This window comes from Cyrtonyx montezumae, unplaced genomic scaffold, assembly GCF_038088225.1.
Source record: "Cyrtonyx montezumae isolate F1298 unplaced genomic scaffold, pur_monq_1.0 scaffold_7, whole genome shotgun sequence".
NCBI lineage: Eukaryota > Metazoa > Chordata > Aves > Galliformes > Odontophoridae > Cyrtonyx > Cyrtonyx montezumae.
Window position 1 is genome coordinate 12,696,482 of NW_027072078.1, and position 16,614 is coordinate 12,713,095.

The 16,614-nt window shown below is 44.4% G+C and overlaps 1 protein-coding gene across 3 annotated transcripts in view; it reads right to left on the reverse strand.

Annotated features, from left to right (window-relative positions):
• Positions 1 to 5,219: 5,219 nt before the first annotated feature.
• WIPF1 (WAS/WASL interacting protein family member 1) overlaps positions 5,220 to 16,614 on the reverse strand; it is a 45,590-nt gene continuing 34,195 nt past the window's right edge. For all 3 annotated transcript variants that reach the window (XM_065751418.1, XM_065751419.1, XM_065751420.1), the window contains 7 exons: positions 15,272 to 15,360; positions 13,861 to 13,990; positions 11,515 to 11,691; positions 9,531 to 10,298; positions 7,772 to 7,984; positions 6,761 to 6,874; positions 5,220 to 5,424 (listed from right to left, as the gene is read on the reverse strand). In XM_065751418.1, the coding sequence (XP_065607490.1) occupies positions 5,369 to 5,424; positions 6,761 to 6,874; positions 7,772 to 7,984; positions 9,531 to 10,298; positions 11,515 to 11,691; positions 13,861 to 13,990; positions 15,272 to 15,322 (1,509 nt within the window). In that variant the 5' untranslated portion in view covers positions 15,323 to 15,360 and the 3' untranslated portion in view covers positions 5,220 to 5,368. The remainder of the gene's footprint in view (positions 5,425 to 6,760; positions 6,875 to 7,771; positions 7,985 to 9,530; positions 10,299 to 11,514; positions 11,692 to 13,860; positions 13,991 to 15,271; positions 15,361 to 16,614) is intronic.

Consider the following 16,614-nt stretch of genomic DNA (forward strand, 5'->3'; position numbering starts at 1 on the left):
CTGCAGCCAAGCTCAGCCTGCAGAACCAGGTCCTCCACAGCCCATTTGCCCACAGCCTCCCCCCTCTTAGTGGCCCTGCTACTCAGAGCCCAGGCACCAGTGGGCTTCTGAATACAGATGAGCCTGGGCTGTCGGTAGACTCTGGAGAATGTGGAAACCTCTGTCCCAGCCAGTCTGTAAAATAGAAGCACCAACAACTGGTCCTCATGGCTGCCAAAGAATCCACTGCTGCATAAGAACAAACTACGTCTGACAACGTCAATGAGTTTCTGCAAGGAGCTTTTTAAATCAGGGTTTTAAATGACCTTTCTAATTTTGGAGAAGACACCAGAACTGCAGCCTGAATTGGAGTCTTCTTTGGACTTCTATCAGAGCCTTCCTGAGTGGAATCTGGTTCTAATTCCTCAAAAGTTTAAAGTACAAAACCAAGAACAGGGCTCTAAAATATAAAGAAAGGCTTCGTCTGCAAATGTGATATGCTCTGGAAACCTCTTGCCAAATGAGTGGAGATAACAAAACTGCAGTTAACATCAAGCTGCATTTTCCATATTATCTCCTCATGGCAAGTATTAGGCTCGCCTGGCTGAGAACCAGCACCTTGAGATTTTGCCCACCAAAGGACAAGTAAAGCAAGGTCTACCTACAAGTACAGCCTCACTGGCTACGCTTCTTATCTAATATTCTTTATGCCAAACTAAACTGTGGCTTCTCTTTCCCTGCAAATATCCAGCCTTCCCCACACCCATCCAGGCTCACACCTCATTCTCAATGCAACAGGTCGCACCAGTGAGTAAATAAAAGTAAAATTTATTTGGCATAGGACAGAAAAATAAGGATGAAAAAAAAATCACATACGAAATAAATGTTAAGCAGAAAAACATTCACAGAACTCAATATTTCATAAAAGTTCAAACTGAAAGCATCTGGAAAGAACATGTTACTTTCTGCTCAGCCTGCATTTGAAGTCATGTTTCTCTTTCATAGTCCTGTGTGACTTTGAGTCTGAACTTGGAGTGCCTTCTTATCACATACAAGTTTATGCTGCAGAACCTGTATCACGTACAACAACGTGCCGCTCCCTCGCCCAGGACGCACAGCCCCCCCTGGTTTCCCTCAGCCTCCCCCTGCCACACACATCCATATGCTCCCTGCAGTGCCAAGTGCCCTGTTCATTACTGGCAGCAGTGCCATCTGGCAGGCTGAGCGACCCCGCGTTCCCTCAGGGACATGCAGAGCTTTCCACAAGCCAACCTTCATGTCTTACTGAGCACCTCCGGTAAGAGATTAGCCTTATTTTCTCGTGAGTACAATCTGAAAGATTAAAGTTCATACAAGACATACTGTACAAAGTACCACAGTAACAGGCTGAGTGTGCTGACGATGGCATTCATGACCTCATACTTGCACGTACTCCTCCTGGCTCTGTGCTTTCATAAAGTGCCTCCACTCAGCCAATAGAGTTATCCTCCATGGACTCACTTCTCCTCCCCAGCACCCTGCAGGTGCGGGCCCTCTCCTGGCAGTCAACATCCTGCTTGAAACAACCCCACTTTGATCATCCAGCTCCACTTTTTTGCATCCACGGGTAAAGGTACCTTTCCTATTTTCATATTTCTGCACAGAAAAAATGTTGTCTTGCAAAGTATGTGAACCATGTCAGCAGCTCTGTTCTCCAGCAGAGACCTACTTGTACAAACAACACGCAAGCAGTCACCGCTGTAAGCAGACAATCTGCTGCCATCTTTTAAAATGGCAACTGAAGGAACTTCTCTAACAGTTCAGTCTTTCAGAAAAGAACAATTTTTATGACTCTTTTAGTGTTGGGAAATGGTGGCTTCTAAAGGAGGACCTTGCAGCCTTATTCAAGAAGTGGTTCATTTACAGAAATACATGCTTCCTGTGCCCCATGCTGAGCTTCCTTCAACAACTCTCAACACAAATCACTGGGACCTCTTCTCCCAGCAGCTGCTGCACAAAGTCAGGGCAGACATAGCATGTGCTTTCCTTACAGAAATACTGAGCAGAAATTACTACAAGAGCTATTCCCATTTTATTTACTTAGTCAAACAAAAATGGACATTCGTGGCCATTGCCACACAATGCAGGTCTCGGTGACAACATAAAGCTTTGAGGTGTGAATGTTTTTAAGACAACACCATTAAAATTAGTAACTGTCAGATGCAAGCAGAGAACCCAGCTTAATCCACACAGAGAAACCAGCTTAGTCCTTTAACGCCATCTACAAGCACACTGAAGGCAGTGGGCGATGTGGAAAAGGGAGAGGATTCCAGAGCAATGCCAGTAATGGCACCAGTACCACCACATCTCACCTGGAGGTTGACCCACGCCTCTCCTCACATTCATAGTGGACTGAGCACATGACAACAGCAGACTTGGCGCAGTGCTGCTATCAGCACTATTTACACTGGGATGTGCAAGAGCTTCATTTGCCTTGTGAGACACAGAAAAGTTGACTAAAAAAAGTCATAAGGCACCACTGGATCAACCTGTTCTGTATCCTTCTATTTTTTTTATTTTTTTAAGACTTCATAGTGAAATAAATACCTTAATACTGTAAAAAGCTACTGATACATGAAGCGATATATGGAAGATAAAATGCTGCACTGTTCTGGAATATAATAGGGAATTTTACTGCAAAAGATAGAAATAGTCAAGTTGTTGCTAGGTCAAAAAATACCTTTCTGCATTTTTAAGGTACTGTACATATTCTAACAGCCGAACAGAGGAGGAGAAGGTTTCTACAGTACAAGGAAGTGCTGAAACCAACAGGCAGCTAGGGTTCCTTGGGCTGATGACTGAGGACCTTTTACATAACACATTTTAAAGCGGGAATGAAGCTGAATTGTCAAGTCATTAGTTAAGAACCAAAATTTCTGGTCAGGAAACCTTACTGAAAAGATCAACTACAGGACATTCTGAATGATGCAGAGGGTTGGCAGAACAATATGCAGCATTTTACTTGAAGTAAAACAGTCGTGCTGGAAGCAGGTAGGTTACAAGACACAGTACAGCTCTTGGATTTTATTTTTTCCAGGTTTTTTTTTTTTTTTTGGCTACATAACTGTTTGGATATTAAGGATTTGGCAGGTCAGCGTATTGAAAATATTGTATTCTTAAATTCAGAATGTTGTTCCTCAAAGTTGTAAGTGCTTCAGCTTAATAACATGAATACAATAATTTACCCTTTAAGTTATTATCCTAAAAATCTTATTTGGACTTCTATTCACATAACAGTATGCCAAAGAGACAGGCACTTTGCATAGTGCATACATTTAAGTGACATCCATAAAATAGATACAAATTCAGTACTGAGCTAGGTTTGATCCCAAGGTGCACCAGTCACATGGAGGTCCCATTAATATTTCTTTAAGAAACTCTTACAGCCACAACCCTGCAACTCGATGTAGATACATCCCTGCGCCTGCGCACTCAATTGCAGGTTCAAGACCATAGATAGGATCTTAAAATATGTCATTAGATACAAAAATGTAAAAACCTGTATGTAATCAAATGCTATCACAGCTAACAAGATTTTGTAAACAAATACTGAATAGGCCAAGAAGTTATGTTGATGTGGCCACACCCAGCTCTGCCCCATGCTCCTCGTGGTGACTGCCCCTCCAAGCCCACTGATGGGCAAGAAGCCCCACATGCAGACATTGCAGTGGGGTTCAAACTCTCTTCAGCTACATTCCCTGGATTTTCTAGGGCTAGCCTCATTCTAGCCTCAGCTTAGGATCACATCTCTCACACTAGAGAAACATTTTCTTAACCAACATGACCAATTTTTCTTTTTTTTTTTTTCCTGTTGTACCCTGTGAAACATGGCTGCTGCTACAAGCTCTGTAAGAATCCCCAGGAGTATGCTGTAGAAATGTTGAGGAGACAGAGGGGAAATTTGTCAGGGTTAAACTTTGGAAGTCCAATTAATGAAGAGCTATTATTTGCCAATATTCAAAAATTCAGAATTAAAATCTTCCTCTAATTTTCAAAGGCACTTTACATACATTTGGGTCCCTTCACAAAACATACTCATTCAACACTCTTTTCTCAAACAAAATTCAGAAGCCAATAAACATATAAACCAGTTGTCACAATGCTAGAATGCTTTTTCTTCTGTTAGCATAAGCCTCATGGCTCTCTCCTCTCAGTGGAGGCTGAAAGGACAGGCTTCATAGTAAACTCTGCCAAATTTTCCCATTCCTATTGAACCAGTGCAGGATAGCAAATTTTGGAGCTCATGCTCCCACTTGAAGACACAAACATCAGACCTCCTTCACAACATCAAAGAGCTTTCGCCTATGCACATTTTTTTACCTCTGCTCATACATGAGTCATACAATCCCTCTGAGACTGTCACCTGAGCCCCAGGAAGCCTTTTAAGTTAAAAACCCATCATTTAATTGTACCAAAGAAACAAATGGAAAGCAGTCTGTGGAGTACGGGTGTTAGAAATGTTTAACAGAAAGAACAATTACAATAACTGCTGCATTTCCACTAAGACTACTTTTGGAGAACTCTTTGCAGGTAGTCTCAGGTAGAGTGCATTACGATAATCCAGGACATGGATGAGTGTGGGATGGTCCACATCAAAGCAGAAAAGCATTAAGTGATTAAAACTGTAATGTTACTACAAACAAGAGTTGTAAAGAGTTGTAAAAAAAGATTTTTGTGCTGCTGAATTCTTCACTTGTGCTTTTCTTTGGAAGATTCTCAGCAGATAAAAACAAGGCCAGATACACTCCATCATCAGGACAGGACATGTCATATTTTGTATAAAACACAATTACTTGGCTAAGCTGAGGTGAAAAGATTAAAGATGAACTTTTGGTCCCTACATAGTAGGGCTATGGCTTGCAGAAGCAGATGGACCAGGTCAGGCATTCAAAGAAGGCTCCAGGGGACTCTCAGCTACGCAATATTCCCTGGCAGTTGGTTTATAAAAAACAAAGATTGTACTTGATAGTTCAAATAACACAGCCCCTGTACCCCACATGAATGAAACAGCTTTGTTCCAGCTCTTGTTAAATTCAAAACCAGACCTCTGTGGAACTCTCAAGAGGACAGGGCTGGACCTGGTAAGCATGATGCATGTATGTTGGGCATGGTCCATAAAATGCCTTTCAGGACAGCCTGCAGTATAAGCAAACAAAATGTATAGCTTTGAGCAACTATAGTTCATAAGCTCTATCTATTACTTCTGTAATAGACTGAAGTTTATTCCAACTGACAAGCCAAAAGTGGAAACAGAGCAAAACAGACAACTTTCCAACGATGTGGGCAGGAGAGCTGACTTGAAGGAAACCTTGTGAAACAGATGTTGCCCAAAAATGGGCCAGAACCCACTTCACCTTGGTATAGGTGGAAGTGGGGGGACACCTCTTTCTTTTCGACCAGAGCCTCCTGAAAAAAGAAGAAAGTTTTCTGTTACTCTTGGGTTCTTTTTATAGGTGGGAGCTTACATCCAAGCCGGAAGATCTACTCATTTCCTTGTCCAACCATTTTAGAAAAGATCTTAGTAGAAGTTTCTGGTTAGTTTACTAAACAATGTTAGAACTTCATAACAATGTAAAATAAAGTAACTACTGTTGTCTCCAAATGCCTAGGAACTATATGCATTTCAGTCCTTCATTCCCTTTTGAAAGCAGATGAGTTGCTCTATATAAACTGCTCTATATAAACCACACAGTCTCAGTGCTACTTTCAACATGTGTATATTTCAATGAAAGTAGCAAACTCTAGTAGGAATGTTTCAAAACTCTCCATGTATTTCCCAAAGTGAAGATTTTCATTCAAAACTCATCAAATATAAAAAAATAATAATAAATAAAGGCACAGATTTCTTTGACTCTATTTGTGTGGTAATAGGAATGGGAAGAAAGGTAAGAGCCAAAGAGAAGGGTCAGAGACTTAACAGGAATTTCTGCTCCACACCAAAACCTCATAATTTGGAAATAGGACAGACAGAGAAACATGTGAGTGTACAGATGATTACAGGATAACTATGAGCACTGATGTGACCTATTGTGAAAGCAGTGAATTAATCCTTGGGTGTACCAGGCCAAATAGCACTAACAAATGTAATGCTTGAGACCTCAATTGGAACAGCATGAAACATTGATCAGAAAAGACAAAATCAAATTAAAACAGCAGCAACATCAATGATCAGAGAAACAGAATTTAGCTTAGAAGAAGAGCATAATATATCCTGATTTAATGAGCTCAGCAAACTAAAAGCTGAGGGGAGAGTACGAGTTGTCTTTAAAAAAAGATAAAGCAGCAGGAGCTTTACAAACCAACAAGGGAGAATAACTAAAACTCAAGGATGATTTTGGCACACAAATAAATGAGTCATGCATAGATTTAGATGGGGAATGAGAAAGAAGTCCTAGAAGAATGTTCCAAGAGGAATAACAGGGACAAAACTAGACAAACAAGAATTAAAGATGAAGCTGGGATTTTGCAGCTCTGTCTGACTGTAGCAGAAGGGGGCTGAATATTATGGCCAAAGCGGTATCTTACAATATAGGCTACAACTTAGGAACAACACAATCCTCTGTCCAGCCTGCTCCGAAGTACAAGTCTAATAGGACTGTAGTCAGCATTTTCTATGTGGTGGAAAGGAGAAAACAGGCTGTTGGATAAGTTCTGAAACTTCAGGATCCTCTCTCTTCCCCATCCACACAGTTTCTATCAAGATATGCTGAAATTCCAACACCAGAAGGTTGAACAAACTTACCTCGGTTTTCATTTCTTGCTAGTTTACTGGGATAACTCCTATTCACGGGTACATATGGCTCTGGAGGTGGCAAATCAGATATAGGATGAAAAGAAAATCTGCTTTCCCACTCATCTGAAAGAACAACAAAACACACACAAATAAAAAAGCCAACACCAGGATGCATTTTACTGGTTAGTTGTGTGATTCAGCTTCAGAAAAATCAACTGATACTATCGAATTTCTTACATGTTTTATATTGTAAAACCCTTTGATAGCAGAATATTGAGCCAGCATCCTATCAGGTTATTTGATGGGATCCAGATTTAATATGTTTATTGCCAATGGTTACAGTTAGAAACCAACATGTAAAGGCTCTGCAGATTCTAAACCCTGCAAACCACTCAGGGAAGACAAATACACTTGAAACCCATCTGCCTTATCTGAAGTGCAAAGATGGATTCAAAAGTGAGAGTTACAGTTTAATTTTCTGCTTGCTTTCTCTAACCTTATAATGACAGAAACGTCAACTTTGGCTATCCATAATTAGCCAGAAGATTTATCTATCCTTTGCAAGTAGACAACAACTCAAAAGAAAAGCATAATGCATCTTTAAAATCTTTAAAATTTTCAATAAAAACCAGCAAGAAGAGAGAAACTTGACATCTTCAGCAGTGTTCTGACAATCTCCTCCCTCCTCTGTCTTTCAGCTTTCAGTGTTTGAGTCATCATCTAACTTGCTCTGACTTACAAGGAGTCTTAGTGTAGCTATGACTTGAATTCATACTGCATCCAGAACAGTCCCTGTAGGACTTCTTCATGCACTGTAGCAAAGCTAAGTATGGAGAAGTGTTTCTCTTTCCTTTTTTTATTTTCTTCTTTTTCAGGCTACATTTCAAAGGGCTACTTTTAAGCCTATTAACAGCTTTGGAGTCCTCTGTTCTATTCTCTGTCCCGCGCTTTGTTGCCACATTAAGGCCAAAAGCTGCTACACAATCTCCAAGAGGGCAAGAAGCTGAGAGCCTGGCTTACCATCACCCGAGTCCTGGAAGCCATTCCGGAGCGCTGATGAAGGTGGTGGCGGTGGTGGCGGTGCTCCCGTTCCCGGCCGGTCTGGGGGAAGCGGTGGCCGGGGCCCACCCCTATGGTTTTCCATCCCAGCCCGGGAAGGCAGCTGGGGAGCTGCAGGCAAAGCCCTTGAGGTGCTTCCATTCCTGCTGATGGGAGGAGGTGGTGGCAGTGGGCCTGGAGAGAGAACGGAGATGAGCACAAGTTTGCCCTGAATTTTTCTCCTGGTACACTGCTGCCTGTGTCCCGTGGCCTCCCACTAACAAAGCACAGCCCAGTTTGGGACCCAGGAAGAGCAGACCCAGGCCCACCTTCCTGCTCCCAGGGCTCAATGGGGAGGTCACAACTTGCAGAAGTCAGAGGAGCAGGTATACCTAAAAACAAATGCACCCATATTTCTGCCTCCTTCAGATGCAGTAGCTCTGTAGAGGTGCTGGCCCTTGAAGCCAATTTCAAACGACTCTAAATTATATTGACTTCAATGAGAAGTTACAGCAGGAACTTCGGGGACTGGGGATCCAGGCCATACCCCACCAACTCTCCATGTGCCTTCACAGTGAAGAAGAAAAGCCCTGTATGGCGATGTGAAGGCACAGCCTGCACAGGCTGTGAGAATGACGCTCCTTAGCAGCACTAAACTGGGACAGGAGAATAATCCACGGCTCGGACAGGAGAAGACCACAGAGAGGGTGTGGAGGGCTGCACATGGCCAAAGATCTCAGCACCTCTGCTTAGTGCAGTTGGGCAATTGACAATTATGATCATTTTCGTAAACGCTTCCTTGTTCTTTTGAAATCTAGTTACAGACTCATACTGGAAAGCTTCCAAAATAGTTCTGCTCTCTAAACCTTACTAAAACCCATAATTTATCTCGAACCATTGCAGAACAGTATTTACATTTATAATTTATATCTCTAGCTTCCTTCTGCTCACTGAGTCAGCAGAAAGGTAGTGTACATTTACTAATATCTGCAACAGAAAAGAGCTGAATAGGAACCTCCTGTGGAAGCAGAGGTTGTCACAGGAGAAGTTCCTGCAGTGTCCAAACAGTGAGAACTGTACTCTGCAACACTGCTCTGTGCTCCTCAACAAACGTGAAACCATTCCGTGTGCCAGCTTCTGAAAGTGGGCTGAGGTGCAGCTTCCTTGTGCTATGGGGTCCATTTGTGCTCCAGCTCCTCCAGCTGCACAAGGAAAACCATCAGGCACTAAAAGTAATGAGGCACAATTCTGAAAAGCTCCAAACAGTGATTGTCAGAGGACAAAACATGTGATGAAACAACCTGATGGAGACAACGCTATTTTCAGTCTCATTTGGAATTCATGTCTAGCAGGTAATGATGGTTAGTCATGCTGCAGCAACCACCTCCTGTTTAACAACTGTCAGATCGGCCTTCTATTAACGTAATTTGTATTTTGTCATGCTTGTGCCTTCCAACACGTAGAAGGCTGGGCTCTCCACTCATGACAACACTGCCATTAACTCACGTTGGCTGACTCAGGAAGGTGAACGCTGTCACCTCACGGGAGCTGGGTAAAACAGATCTCTGTCGACACAGAACCTAGTGGGAAGCCCCATTCTTGTTAAAGCAACTACACCAAACCTGCCCAGATCTGTGTTAGTCAGGAATGCACAGTGATGTCCCTCAAGCCATGGCGGTGCCCATAAGCCCTCATTTTTCAACTGCAGGATCCCCTGTGCCCAACAGCCCAATGCCCCTACCTGCTCGGCTGGGGGGATCCCTGATGGGTGGTGGAGGCCTCTCACTGGGTGGTGGTGGCAGGGGGCCGGAGCGGCCACCCCCAGAGCTGGGTGCAGGGGGGGGCACCAGAGACAGGTTCCTCTGGGGCAGTCGTGGCATTTCATCACTGTTGGTGGGACCAGGGGGCACGGGGGGTGGACCCGGCCTGCTGGGGGGCAGCGGGGGTGCAGGAACACCAAGGGGTGGCCGTGGTGAAGCAGGCACAGGTGGCTTGCTGTTCTGCGGTGGTGGTGGCGGCAGGGCCATGTCCCGGCTGGCAGGTGGCCGGTGCCCAGAGGGAGGTGGTGGTGGTGGTGGCTTCTCATCCACTGGTGAGCGGCCGGGTGTAGGTGGCAGTGGTGGTCTGCCTGAGTAGGGGGCTGCTGGGCCCGGGCCGGGCTGCCTCAGGGAGCCAGCTGACCCTGCACCTCTGCTGCCTGGGAATGGCGGTGGTGTTGGCCCCAGGCTGGGCTGGCGGTTGAGTGCTGGCACTGGTGTTGAGCCCCGGCCATGCAGGCTGGAGGCAATGGGCCGGGGCGTGCTGGGCACAGGTGGCGGTGTGGCCTCAGGCTTGGAACCCATATCGGGCCTGGGTGGCGGCAGGCGGCTCCTCTGAGGGTCAGCAGCTGGGCTCCGCTGCCCTGGGGGTGGCCCTGGGAAGCGAGGTGGGCCACTTGGTGCTGAGAATGGCTTGGCAGCAGCAGAGCGGGCTCCAGGCGGGAGTGCGGGTGGGCGGGCTGCACTAGTATCTGCAAAGGAAGAGAGACAGGAAGAGGGCATCAGCATCCATGGAGAGGGGCTGCCTCACATAGCAACACTGTGTGCTGGGACACAGCTGCTCAAGTGTTCAGGGATGCGTGGCAGGAAAAGCTGGTAGCAATCTTGGTGTTATCTGGGATCTGCACCACAGCGGTGAGTCCCTTCCAGCTCATGAGGAATGGCCTGTGGGGGACCAGAGTGACTGCAAGGCAACCCGAGTATGCAGCCCTTATGGAGCAAGCAACAATGTCGTGAAGGAAGAGAAGAACTGGCGAAGAACAAGTATTAAATACCAGTAACTCAAAAGCTGTAGCTTTGAAATGGTATTTAACAACTTAACAACTGCTGTCCAGTGAAAGGACTTTTCAGCCCTTTCTAGTATCTATGATCTACTTGTGTACTTGTGTATGTCAGCAAGAAGGCAGCCAGCCTTGCAGTTGAAGAAACACTATCCTGTTGTGCCAGGAACTTTTGCATTTATACAAGCTCCCAAAATAGACCATGACACAATAGAAAATACCAGCTCCGAGAGACTGTTTTGTACAAATGTGCTGAAAAATTACGTTAGTCCATAAAATATGCAAGATTCGTAGTATTTTGTGACCTCTGCTGTCCGGTCCTCCTTCAACGAGTGTGAAATGCTACATCCTTAGCTTTAGGAAACTCAATAGCTCTAGATCTCCTTTGTTTGAAGGGGCACGGGGCTCTGGGCAGCTGTTTGGCCAGCTAGAAGAACACAGCGTGTGCCCTCCAACTGCAGCACACGCAGCAGCCAGCTGGGATGCCTCATGCACTCCCTAAGTGGTAAATCACACTCTTGAGGAGCTGACGCAGATGTACTTTCCAAATGGAAATTTGATCTTTTTTCCTGGTGCAGAAGGGAGAAATAATCCAGAATCCTCTTGTGCTCCTGCAAACCCACAGCTAAGGCAGGACCTGACTCTACTTTGCAGGCAGTCACTCAACATTGCTGAGATCTCTTTAGTTTTCATCACTAGGAGGACTGGAAAGAGGGGTCTCACTTTCCCTTCATGAAACCTAGCATTAAGAATGAAATAAGTTTCAAGATGAAAACTTCACTGCTCGCTAGCCTAAGATATTTGAAGGCATTCTCCATCCCATCAGAAAAATTATCGCTGTGGTGTGCAATTAATATAAGTAATGTGTCATATACTTGTGTGCACCAGAATTGCAAATCTTTCTTACCAGCATCTCGACTTGCAGCAGATCTGAGCTTTGGTATTCCTGCTTGAAAAAGGCCTCCAAGACCAGGTGGTCCACCGCCACTGAAGCCACCACCACCGCTACCAGCGCCAAAACCCCCACTGCTGCCACTGCCACCTCCTCCAAAGCCCCCGCCACCTCCACTGCTTCCTTTGGGTTCTGTTGGAAAAAAAGTCCCCCATGTTATGCAGAGAAGTAAGGATGATACTACAAAGTATTCTCTTTCATTACAGCAACACATGTAAGTGGGGGGAAAAAAGGACAAGCTTTCAAAACACGTAAGCAAGCCTTTGTTCAGGCTGGATTGTCACAGCCACCACCAGCACTACTGTGCCATGGAAAAGGTGGTGCAATAAACATAGCTATTGAGTTTTATTAAGCCATCATTTTCATTTTGGCTGCTCTGTACTGGAAAGCAGAGAAACAGTCACTCTGGAGAATTTGGAACTGAAAAATGGATGGAACCTCTGAGAATACCATGTTGTCTTTGTTAACATCTGCATAGCTGCTTTCCATTTCTTCATACCATTACTCTCTTATCCTTCACCTTCATTTCTCCATAAGCCCAGTGAAAGACAGCAAATGAGGAAATGAGAAATGAGGGAGGACGACAGAGGTGTTCTGCCCCTTGGGGGCATCTCTGGTGAATACACAGAAATGGGGAAGAGATTCTATTTCTGATGACTTTCCCCTATGCCCAGAAATGCACCGAGATGATCATTAGCTGCTATTCTATTCCAATACAAAGGAACTATTTTATCATTCTCCGTTTCCTCTCCTGTTTTTCTCTGATATTTCCCACCATTGGTGTCTCTCCTCAACATTTCTGTTGTGACAGCATCAAGGCACTAAAAGTACAACAAAAGCATTTTCAGTGATGAATACAGGGAAGAATCCTACTTAGAACATCACTGCAAAACGAACAGGCACACAGGTTGGGATATCTGTGAAGATCAGCTCCCCAGTGACAGGCTACATGGCTGAGGATCGATTGCTTAATTTCTTGGCCTCTTGATTTCTACAACTTTGGTTGGGTAGAAGTTTCATTGACTATAAAGTAATTAAAACCTGTAGATGAAAAGCACCTCTAATAATCCCACCCAGAAAAAAAGGAGGAAGAATGTGTTTGTGGGGGAATGTTTCACATCATCCCTCTGTTCTTAAGCATGTTAGCTCAGTTCAGCTCTGACTCACACAGGGTGTGAACCTCTGGAGAAATGCTTCTACTGTGTTTTAGTCTTTCTTCATGATTTGTTATTCATGTAAACAAGATAATAGGCCATATCATTTGAATCTTACTCTTTAGCCTTCCTTTAAACCCCTTAACTGCTTTTCTGCTGCTCATTAGAATAGGTAGAACATGTAACTTGGCATTCAGAGACGATACTCAAGCATTTAAAGCTGGGTATCTGGCTGATGATGGACTGTACCTTTTTCTTTTTTTAGATTCCTATTTGTTCACATGTCTGTTGGTGTTTCCTTCTTTCCTCATCACCTTCCCATCACCTTTAATTGCATGGCCAGACCTGGACTGAGCCATATCACATTTGTTAATCTGTCTGCAGAAATCTCTTCTCTCCCTAGACAATAAATGCTATGCCACCGCCACGGCAGGCCTTTGTTCCTTGCCTACCTCCTGCTTCTGTTCTCTCTTCCTGATTTTTGCTACGGGGGCATTTCGAGCTTTCTCTCAGCACATGCCATGGTGCACAGTGAGAGCCAGCAGCACCTCAGCTGGATGGAGACCTTTCCTTCACACAGGCAAGCTGAGCTGCTGTGCTGTGCCAGAGCATTGCCTGGCAGGCTGAGCAACAAGGCTCAGCCAAAAAGATAACACCCCTGAGTCGCTCAGGCAGCAGTCAGGATACGTGCAGCACGGCAGCACCCAGCTGGGGCTGAGGCTCTTCCAGCAGCATGGGTTCATTAATAAACCAATAGTGCCATGCAACGGCTGCCCTTATTTTTGTGCACTTTCTCTTCCCCGCTGTCCTCAGTACTGAAGGGAGTTTCTCTGCCTGAGCCACTACAGCTTCTCAGCAGGTCTCCTAGTAGGATCTCCACGGTGTTCTGGTTTAAGCAGATGAGAAAATGAATTGCTTTGTGAGAGTAAGCAAGCAAATTGATGCTCGCATTTCATAAGCAGTACTTGATTTCTCAGCTTACTTGATCCATAAAAAACAGATTTTTTTTTCATATATACCAACTCCAGGCATTTTGTTTTACCCGCATCTCCCATGACAGTTCATCAGATGAGAGAAGTAATTTTCTACATTCAGATTTACAGAACCATTCAAGTACACAAACTCATACATGCAAAATCATACTTACTGTCTAGAATTGGAGCACTTCTGTCATTAGTAACAGTCTTCTTTAGCTTTTTTCCTTTGGTGATGTCAGATAATAAAGCATTTCGCCCTGCCTGTTCTGACCTGCTTAGGCTAGGCTTTTCAGTATTTGCCTGCAGAATAAAATTAACAATGAGGAGGTGAAATAAACCTCAAAGTTCAGATACACAGGTCTGCTCAAATACGGTAGTTACCTTAGACCTTAATTTCTATTCTAACAGCACACTATGGTAGTATGCCGAATCTGTGAATTTGCAAATAATTTGTGAATTATGCTGTAAGTAACTGTCCTTGTTACTGACTCCAAGCCCCAGACACTGCTTCTACTCACAGCTTACTGGAAACAGAACATTTTTGTTTGAATTCACCTAATTCAAGAGTCTCTGATTTTTTAAAGCCAAAGCACATCTGTGGAAAATTACCGTTTTGGAGACTGAGCCTGGACAGACTACTGACACAGTTTGATTACAGAAAAAAATGGACAATACCCAAATTCTGGATAAATCAGAAGAAAGATAGAGTTTGGGCTACATACACACATTTATATATGGTTACTTCTTCTAGGAAATGATGGTTCCTGAAAAGATTTCTAACCTATCAGATCAGAGTCACAGAAGTTTCATGAAAGGTGATGAGAGCTGCCATGGAGGGTCTGAGCACAGAGCCTGTATTTTGCTTGTGGTGGGCAGTGAGGGAAAGACTATGCCATGCTACCAAATCTGGGTAGCCAGCTAGGGCTTTGGTATGAAAATATTTGAGTACTTTACAACAGCATTCCCAGAATCTTTTTCTTTCTTGACTGCCTGATGGAGAGCAAACACAGGGCAGGCTCTGTTCCAGCTTAGGCTGATTGAAACCAGGTCCAGTGTAGTTTCACCCACTACATTGTGCCAGCACTGGTTCTCAGACCTTCATATCACAGACTGGCTGAGGGAGCTAAGCTGGCTAAGAACTGTTCTTATAAAAAGTAAAAAATGAGACTGATTTTTGCCTCAGGTTCTCTGAATCAGTTCACTGCCAGGTCATGTAAGCATTAGAGAGGGACAAATGAGAAAGTGAGAGTGAATGGCTGGGTAAAAGCAAGGGGAGAGAGCAAGGACTTAAGTTTCTCCAAGTTAGATAAGCTGCGCCTTTCCACCCAGGATCCCTGCTCCAAGGCAAACAACCAGTATAGGAGGAAGAGGAAGTGAATGTGGCTAGTGACATTCAAACGGACACTAAAAGGGAATGGGAGCAACAAACCCTCCTGCAAGATCAATCAACCATAAACAAAACGTAGGAAAACCCCACCAATACCATACACACCATTGTCCATCAGCGTATCTGCATATCCCTTTCAACAGGCAGCAAGATAGGGCAGCATATACAGTGCATTCACCTCCTGCAAAACTTACCAAGGCCAGTGTTGGGGGCGGTGGGGGTGCGGGAGGGGGAGGCACAGGCATGGTGGAAGGCTGAGCTCCAGCTGATCTTGCTAAGAAATCTGCACAACAAAACACAAAATGCGAAAACCTGGAGATTAATAAATCTGTCACTTTTGGAGGGTACTTTCTTCAAACCAATCCCGTACCTATCAGGCTTATCTTATACATGTTTTCTTTTTTTTTTTTTTTTTAAAGATTAAATAGTCAGTTAAAAGTGCTTAATTTTTAATTGTATGGATAACAGTTGCATCCTTAAATAACAGCACCCTGCATGATTGCCATAGCCATGCAAACTCTCAGACACACACATCTAGTTGTGTACACACACACAACCCTTGCATACTCTTTGCTATGGCAATGCACAAAAACGCAACAAAAAATTACAAAACTGAACTCTGTTTAATCTAGCAATCTTGTTTCTGTGGAATTATGGCAGGATAATGCCTCTGGTAAACCATCAACCCCTATTTCAACAACGTGCCATCCCTTTAGGATTGTACTCAGAAAGAGATGTTGACCTTTTGAAGTCTCTCAGCTGCTGGAAGACAACATTCCCTTACTACTTTGGGTAGGGTGCAAAGGCAGACCTCCAGGAAATACTCATGCACCTTCCCTCCTCCTGCTTTTTCTGAAGAAGCCAGGCTCCACCACCATGTCTGAATACACCCTCCTTCCTCCCAGAAGCAGCAAATGCTGCCATGTGTCTGTACACGTGTCCCGAGGAGGAAGAACAAGCAGGCTGCTATGGAGGGCAAAGCCTGGCAGCCAAAGACCACTTCTCCAGCTCTGCTGCCTGAGACCAGGCTCTTGTTTTTCCTCAGCCCAAGCAGAACTCCAGTAATTCCATGACATGCACGTGCAGGATGTAGAAATCCAGTGAAACTGAAAAGCACTGTGGACTTTTTTTTTTTTTTTTTGCAAGTCACAAGGGATTTTAGTGGCATTTTAGCACACTTCTAGCGGGAAATATGCCTACTGGAAGCTCTGGGGTTTTCCTGATGGTGCTGTGACATTTCAGTTTGTTTGCTGTGCTGCCTGCCCCTAAAAATACTTCTACTTTGCAGGACCTGCTGACAGGCTCAACCCTGAGCTTGTGCAGGAGATGCACAGAGCATCCCATGTTGGAGGCAAGGACACAGCTGCAATTGGTTGGCCACTATGCATCTTGTGTTTCTGCACGACCGGCCAACATGAGGTGAATACAGGTTATTCTCCAGACAGCCTTGTGTGCTGATGTCCCCCAGTGCAGTAAGACATTCCCTGCCAAATCTGCTTCATGTTAGTTACAGCACACTTAAGAGCTAAGATGAACA